General features: G+C 50.6%; 1 protein-coding gene across 1 annotated transcript in view; it reads right to left on the bottom strand.

Moving 5' to 3' along the window:
- Positions 1-1,272: 1,272 nt before the first annotated feature.
- BOLA3 (bolA family member 3) overlaps positions 1,273-8,462 on the bottom strand; it is a 7,819-nt gene continuing 629 nt past the window's right edge. The window contains exons 2-3 of the mRNA XM_077766183.1: positions 6,794-6,882; positions 1,273-1,531 (exon numbers count right to left, since the gene is read on the bottom strand). Of these exons, the coding sequence (XP_077622309.1) occupies positions 1,466-1,531; positions 6,794-6,882 (155 nt within the window). The 3' untranslated portion in view covers positions 1,273-1,465. The remainder of the gene's footprint in view (positions 1,532-6,793; positions 6,883-8,462) is intronic.

The following is an 8,462-nucleotide window of genomic DNA, read 5'->3' as shown; positions in this document are numbered from 1 at the left end:
TGCTCCCTAAAAGCACCTCTTTCAGAGGTGCCTCTGATCCTCAGTTCTGTTTCATCCTGGCTTCTCAGCTCTTACACAACTGAGTGAATCTATTCCATGTAAAAGGTGCTTCTTTGGCAGGACACCAATCCGTCCCCCATACTGTGGAGAAAGAGAGTATTTTTAAACCAAAAAATGGGGGCATGGTATATGAACAGAATATTTGTGTGCTGCTCCAAAACTCAGGCCCAACATTGTTTTACCTACATCCTTACATTTCTTAGGGGTCTTCAGAAACTGTGAACACTGGTCTCCCTGGTGGGCAGCTCCGTGAAAGGAAAAGGTGTCCGGGAAGGAGCAGATGGTCAACTTGCTGTCACCATGGTGACCAGGGTGCCGAGGACTGCGAGAGGCAGTGGATGTAGTCTCTCAGAAGGCTGTCCGGGAGGGAAGTGGGGGTGGGAAGGCAAGAGCCACACTGTGAGGGCGGCTGAACACAGTAGGGCTCTCGGTTGCAAGCGACAAACACTGACCAGGCTGATGTGAACAGAAAAGAATTCAGGAAAGGACACGGGACAATCACAAGATTTCTGGGAACGCTGGTGAACCAGCTTTGGAAAAGGGGCAGCAACAGGAAGGCTCTGTTACCAGAGCCTGTATCCCACTTCAGACCCAGACACCGCGACTGCCACCATGGACCCCAGAGACAGCAGCTCATACCCAGAGCGCCCGATACTGCAGCCACAGCAGCCGTGGTGGATGCGCCGCTACCCCTGCTCCTTGGCTCACTTACTCCCAGCTCAAAGTCCAGATCTATCTGATGGGCTGAGTGTAGACCACTGACCTGTGCCCATTTGCAAGGGAGCTAGGAAGGCAAACCTTTCCCGCTTCCGTTGTGGGAGATGGGCTGCAAGGGGTGGGGGATCTTCAGACAGGAAGAAGACCTTGATCCTGGCATCCCAGACTCCTCAGAGCCCACTCCAGGGAGTAAGAAAGTGAAGGTCTAAGATCATTCTTGTGAGAAGTTTGGAGGGGAAGGGAAAGAGAGCGTTAAACTGAAGGAACAGCAAAACCAAAGGATTTTTTTTTCTTCTCTTTTTTTTTTTCTTTTTTGGTAAGATTAAGGGGCCTTAACAGCAGTGTCCTAGAGGAGCAGTTTCACAGAGGAGAAGAAATTAGAAAGTTCTTGACATGAGAGAATTAGCTGGCACTCCATTCCGCTTCTGTAGCAGCTGGACAGAACTGTCCAAGGACGAGACCACTTTGGACAAAAGGAACCAGACGCATCACCAATGACTCTTCAAAAGTTTCAGGTGTCTGTTGCCTTTAATTAATCTCTAATAGAGAACATATTCTTCTATAATTATAATATGGAAATGTCTATGAACAAAATAGATACATTTTTTGGCAAATGCCTAGGAAAGAATGGTGCCAGCCAAGTTCATCCAAGGTCTTAAGCAGCAGCATCTACGCAGCCAGGACGTGGTCAGTGTTTGGGGACGGAGGTAAATATCCGCAATCCGTGCATCCCTTTGATTTCTTCTTTTAGTGCCTAAGTAAGCAGAAGAGCATTATTATTTATTGTGCATTTGACACTCAATGCAGTAAGTCCCTAAGAGAGTATCTGCATGTAGCTCTGTATTTGTAGGAGGTTTTGTCTAAACAGTTTTTCCCTTTTTTAGAAAACAGTTTTTTATTTTTTTGGATTAATGTCCAGTGAGGCTGAAAAATTACAAGTTATAGAAAATTACAAGTTATAGAAAGCATACAGTGAAGTTTCCCCCACACCTGTCCTCCACCACCCACCCCATTCCCACCTCCATCCCCAAATAAAGAACTCTTCGTAATTTCTTGTGTGTCTTTGCAACCATTGAAAAATGTATGCTTAGGCGAATATGAATATATATCTACCCTGCTACATTTTAAAAGCACAAATGGTAGCATTTCAAACACATTGTTCAACACTTCCCCTTCTCCACTAGCCACTAGAGTTCTTAGGTCTGTACTGCTGGTAGAGCTACCAATTTGCCTGGCATTTAGGTAGCTGCGTGCCTCCGGCCCAGTCTGATAGGTCCAAGGCCGACACATGACCCAAACTGGGCTAATCAGAATCTCTGCTGGGATTTTTCAGTGTGGAGTCATCTTTTGGGCCACTTTACTTGAACAATGTCAATTGGAGATGGCTGGGGGCCATGTTCTCCAACAAGAAGAGAAAGCCTAGGGCACCTGTGTGGCTCAGTAGGCATCCAACTTCGGCTCAGGTCATGATCTTGCGGTCCATGAGTTCGATCCCCACATCGGGCTATGTGCTGACAGCTTGGACCCTGGAGCCTGCTTTGGATTCTGTGTCTACCTCTCGTTCTCTGCCCCTCCCTACTCCTGCTCTGTCTCTCTCTCACAAATAAATAAACATTAAAAAAAAAAAAAGGAGAAAGCCTGTCTCCAGCAGGAGAAAATGAGGCCAACACACACGAAACCAAAAGCTCAGAGGGAGAGAGCAAGCAGATGAACTTGTTTAAGACCCTGAATCGAGATACATGAGAAACCAGATGATTTAATTACATGGACCAATTAATTCCCTTTGTTTGCTTTTGCTAGTTTACACCAAAAAATTCCTAATATGTGCGTTCAGGTTTATAGTCAGAAGGATCCTTAGAATCTGGTCCCATCCCTTTCTCTGATAAAAAAGAAATAGAATCTATCCCCCATCCACATCCAGCAAGCAAGTAGCAGAATTAGGACCTGAACCCGATGTCCTGGCCACTCCTGGTTTCGCATGGGCTCCTGTCCTGGCCAGCCGATGCCGGAGCTCACCTGTGCCGGGAGCCAGTGACCTACCCACCACCTCTGTATTCACATACAAGCCCATAGCTCTGCAGACAACAGAAATGTCCCGGGGCCAAAAGCTTCATGTGACCACTGAGGGAAGGGAACACAGCCCCTGGGCCACAAGCTCTCTGCTTTGAAGGCAGAGTTCCCCTTAAAGGCTGTCCCTGACCCTGGATTTGGGCTGCAACCTAGGCCACGATCCTTAAAGCCTCCTTGGCTAGGTGAGGACCAGCCACACTTCCACGTGGAATGCCTTGACCCTCATGTCCTGTGCACTTACCCCTCTCAATGCCTTCTACCAGCTCTCTTGCAGGCTTCTAAGGGCCTGTGACCCAGGTCACTGTATCTCCCAGCTACAGAGGGCCTTAGAGATCACCTAGGCCATATCACAGTTGAGGAAACTGAGGCCCTGATAGGGAAACAACCTAGCCATAGCCCCATAGTTTGTAAAATGGACTTTGGGTAAACATTTCTCAGCACCTGCTATTGTGCTGGGCTAACAGATGAAAAAGGCATGGGAAAATGAGGAAAAATGTAAAGGGAAGTGATACTAGTCCACAAAAAGTGGACACGGCAGACAGTGACGGATGCCGCCAGCCCACGAGCCCGCCGAGTGCTGCCGTGGGTGTTCACAGGAGGGAGAACTTACTACCTGTCTGGCCGCTCATGGAGAAGGCAGCCTAGGAGCTGGACGGCTGGGAGGCGGACAGGCAGAGGGACCGAGCCCGGGAGGGAGGGCCAGGAACCTGCCATGATTCGCCAGGGGAAGCCTTGCCATGAGTCAGGAGCAGCAGGGCAAGACGGAGGCAGACCACAGAGAGGAGGGTGGGTCTGGACTCTGTGGGTGGCCAGGCCATCCCCTGAAGGGCTCTGAGCACAGGAGACATGGGCGGAGGCACCCTCAGGAGCAGGTGAACTGGCAACAGACAGGGAAGAGAACGGAGAAGGGAGAGGGCGTCTGCTACTGACTGAATGCGGCGTGAGGCTGGGCACGGGTGGTCAAACCTCACGCCATCTTGGCCAGCGAGGACACTGAGGCTTGGATCCCACCGTGATGCAGACAGCCAAGAAGGAACCAGCTCCATCCAGCACAAAAGGGAACTCAGTGCTCACTTCTCTCCCCGTGGTTGTTCCCCAGGGCGGGAATAGGATGGATGGGTACCCTAGGGGCCTGGCCAGAGTAAACACCAGTGACTATTCCAGAAGGGAAGGCTGATGGCCCCCGGGAGCTGAAAGAGGCTAGGCCACAAGTCGGCAGGGTCCCTGAGGAACGGCACATCCCTGCTGAGGGTGGAGCAGGTATGAGTTGTGACAGCGGGGATGCCCTGTCCCCAGGGAATCAGGCAGGGACTGTCTGACGAGAAGTGGACTCCAGTATCAGACGAGCCAGGTGGCCTTTTCAGGACCTTTCAGGCCTGAGAGTCTCAAGTCTACTAGGGTGAGTAGGCAAGATGAACAAGGAAAGCTTCACCCCAGCCCAGGACCACCAGGCCCCCACCTGACAGCCTGGGCATCCGGAACATCCCAATGGACACCCCGCCCCCCTCTCCCAAAGAAGCTGCTTACTCAGCACCCACGGGATAGAAGCCAGAGAGTGGAGTCTGGTCACCCCTCCTCCACTCCACTTCCAGACGGGCCTCCTCCTCCACGAGGGCCCATCAGAACCTGGATCCCCAACACCTCTAAGAGATGGGCAGCTAACTCAGGTCCAGCTCAGCCCCGTGCAGGCCAACAGACTTGCTCTCAAAGACATTTCATTCCGCTCCTCCCACAGACTCCCTCACCGACAACATCTACAAACACAATCCTCTGAAAATGCCCAGGACTACGAGAGTACCTTGGGACGTGTGCACTGGAGCCCTAGCAGCTTGGTGTGGCTAATGAGGGCCCCTGCACGGGCCAAGGGTCAGGATCCAGGAACACCCTCCCCGGCCCCCTCAAGCCCACTCCCGCTCAGTGGGCGCCTGGCTGCAGAACCACGTGGCCTGCTCCACAGCAAGCAGTGCTCAGGTAGGCAGAACAACCGCTATGGAGACCCAAGTACACCAGGGCCAGCAGGTGACTTCTCTGAAATGAGATGGCTTTCGGGCACCAAACGTTTCATTTCTCTGCAAGCCGATAACTAAGCCAGGCCAGCTCTCCTTACTCGCTGCAAACTCCCAACAAATACCAGTTGAATACCAGGTCCCTTGTTAGGTGTGGCAAACATGGCAGTGAACAAAACGGACCCAGGGCCAGCCCTCATGGACTTGGCTTCCCAGGGCAGCAGCAGACCAGTGGGCAGGGCTCTCCTGCCAGGATCGTGACAGGGGAAGTACATGTTCTGCAGGGCTCCAGAGGAAGCCTTGAGCCCATGATGATGTAGGTGACATTCCCCCAAGCCGAGGGAACTGCTGCCCTCCCCCCAGACACGCTGCGGGCTCCATCCAATGTTGTGGACAACGATGATAATAATGGTGACGGCCGCTGAGGTTGAGGGCTTACTAGGTGTCAGAAAGCGTTCTCAGTGCTCTACATGTGCTTTACTACTAATTTTCAAAACAGCCCTTTGAGGCAAGTACTATTACTCTCCCCAGTGACAGATTAAAAAACTGAGGCACAGGGAGGTTGAATGAGTTGCTCAAGGTCACACAGCTAGAAAGTTACAGGGCCCAGATTTGTAATGTGGGCAGACAGACTCCAGAACCTGCATCCTTGACCACCTGTGACAGAGGCTCCTGACTGGGGGGATGCACTCAAATGAACAGTACCCCTAGGAGACCAGGCACATCAGGCAGCCTGAGGAGTTTGGGGGACAAAACCCAAAGTCCTACAGGTTGGCGATGATTTGGGCCACTGAGGTCCTCCCTGTCTTGTCTTGGCTCCAAGCCCTGACATCACATGAGACTAGAAGCACTTCTGGGGGAACAAAGTAGTTGTTCCACCGCAGGCCTCCCAGGCAGACCAGCGGCACACCGTATGGACATAGATGCCCACATCCGAGGGAAAGACTGGGCTCCGTGAGGAATCCAAAGGTAGATCCCAAAGGGAACAGCCCACAAAGGGCTGACAGGACCAAGGACAGACGGCAGGGACGTTAAGTATCCAGGACACAAGGCAGAAAATACTGGAGGGGCTTTCGTTCCCTGCCAGGCAGGTGGGGGAGGGAGCATTTGCGCTGGGTGCAGGCGGGGAGGAAGGGAGCCCAGGCAGGAGGTCTGACCTGGGCAAAGGTCCAGATGCAGAGACAGAACAGTGGGCAGGGGCCAGGGGAGGGTTCATTCAGAGAAGGATGGGGAAGGGCCTGGAAGAGCAGTCTGGGACACCTGAACTCAGTATATAAGAATCCACAGAGGGATTCTTATGACTAGAGCTGTGCTGTACAGAAATTAAACCAGCCCACAATGTACAACACCTTCCAGAAAGATGTCAAACACACCTGCTGCAGGGGAGGGGCAAGTTTATAGATACAGGCCAGGGGTCAAGGCTGGTATAAATTCCAAGTAAAATAAGCACAGGGAATGAATAAACCGGGCCTTAGTCTGGTTAAATCTGATGCTCCAGACCCCTAATGATCTGTCACTGGGTCTGGGGCAGCTAGAGCAATTCTCAATCATGCCATGCCTCAATTTACCCATCTGTAAAGCAGTCCAAAGAAGTGCTAAAACAAAAATCTTCAAATCTACAAAAACATCTATTTTTACAAAATATATTTAATATATGACAATAACAGGAAACACTGGTAGCCTTATCCAAGGAAATATACAAGGAAATGCAAAATAACTATTGGGGGACTTGTTTTCAATTCTGGATAAAATTCCTATTTGCCCACAGTCTGATTCCAGGTAGTTCCAGATTATATTTTCCTCAGGTCCTGAATGCCATTTGCATGAGTGCGGTATTGCATATTCGTTCCTAGGACTGACAGTTGAGTACCATCCCCACTCATCAGGCCCCCTCGACATGCTGGAGATCAATGGCAAAGGAGCCTTTTGCTTCTACTGACCTGATTTACCATCTGGTGCTGCTGGACAGTTCTCTTCTCCTTAAATTCTTCTGACTCGACCTGGATTTCGTACATAGCCCCGCAGCCTCCTGAAATAAACATGATTCAAAAGTGTTTCAATTGTTAACTTACAGCAGCCACAGTCCCATAGGTTCTAGGAGTACCGTACATCCAGGAAGGTCTGAATATTGTTTCAACAGAAAGTTGCTAAGACTGTTAGGAAAACATCATGGCTTCCAACCGACCACATCCTCCCCACGGGCTGCCTCGATCCAAAATGTGCTCTTCCTTTTTCGAAGCCAGTTGCACTGCCCAGAATTATTACTTGTGAGGTGTGAAAGATAAGGCACTATACATAGAAAACCTAGGAAATGTACGGTTGCTTCGTTATTTATTTTTAATAGCCCAATAATCCCCATGGAAGGGGATGGGAGAGACCGAATTTCAGTGTTCAATCTTCCTAAGCACCAGCAATCAATGTTCTTAAAAACACAAAAAACACACTAAAGTTTGGTTTGAAAACGGTGTAATACTAACCAAAAGAAAAGAAAGGAATGGAAGCATGAGAGAGACAGGGACTGATAACAATGTGCTGTCCGAACACGAAACAACATGGGCAGGAAGGAAAATGTCTCCTGTCCCGTTAACATCCAGGCGTTTTATGAGAAATGCAATTTACTCAACAGGCTTTATATGAACGAGGAGTCCAATCTTCGGTTAATCTAGCTTCCCGGCCTTCCACACTCCAGTCAGGGCTAGGCAGCGCAAGACTGAAGGTCAAGTTCTAGCTCTGCCTGACCTGGGCCCAGGGCAGGTATAGGACTGGTGACGTCAAGGTCTCAGCACTGCCCTGAGACACTACAGAGTGCTCACCTGACCCCCTGTCCCAACAGATCTTTGCATTAATTTTTCTATAGTTTTGAATAAAAACTGCTTTCTAAACTTTCTCCCAGTCCTTGCAGGTGCTACATTCTCAGAGAAGCCAGCGAGGCCTCGCAGCAACGCCAGGCGGCCAAGACACGTCTGGGGGTGGAGAGATGCAGGCCGACGCCCATCTTACTACCTCCGCTAAGTGGTTCCACACACGGGTCTGGAGAAAGGCCCTACCTTCCCTTTGTGCACAAGCGGCCTCCCCAGCCTGACACGCAGCCAGCCGGAACTTCTGAGGTGCCAGTGGCATCTGAGAGAGGGCCTGGCCGGGGCTGGTCACTGAGCTCAGGACAGTCTGCCTGTGTCCTGCTGCTGGTTCCAGTTCTGCCACCTCCTCCCTGTGAGGGCCTGGGCGGGGTCTCTGGCTGTTCTGGGCTCAGCTTCTTACAGGGAAAGTGAGGAAGTTATTTTCAAAAAGATAAAATCCTTCTGGGGTCCTCTCCAGCTCTGACATTCTAGGATGTCAAAAGAATGCGGAGAAATTAAAATAATGTCTATCTCCAAGTCAAATTAAAGACTGCGGACCTTAGGGGTGCCCGGGTGGCTCAGTCGGTTAAGCGTCCGACTCTTGATTTCGGCTCAGGTCATGATCTCACTGTTCGTGAGTTCAAGACCTGCAGTGGGCTCTGCACTGATGGTGCTGACCCTGCTTGGGATCCTGCCTCTCTCTTTTTCCCTCTGTCCCTACCCTGCTTGCTCTCTCAAAATAAATAAAAATAAACCTAAAAAAAAAAAAAAA

Source organism: Crocuta crocuta, unplaced genomic scaffold (genome assembly GCF_008692635.1).
Source record: "Crocuta crocuta isolate KB4526 unplaced genomic scaffold, BGI_CrCroc_1.0 scaffold113, whole genome shotgun sequence".
Classification (NCBI taxonomy): domain Eukaryota; kingdom Metazoa; phylum Chordata; class Mammalia; order Carnivora; family Hyaenidae; genus Crocuta; species Crocuta crocuta.
The sequence above is the reverse complement of the archived record's forward strand: the minus strand, read 5'-3'. Positions and strand labels throughout refer to the sequence as shown.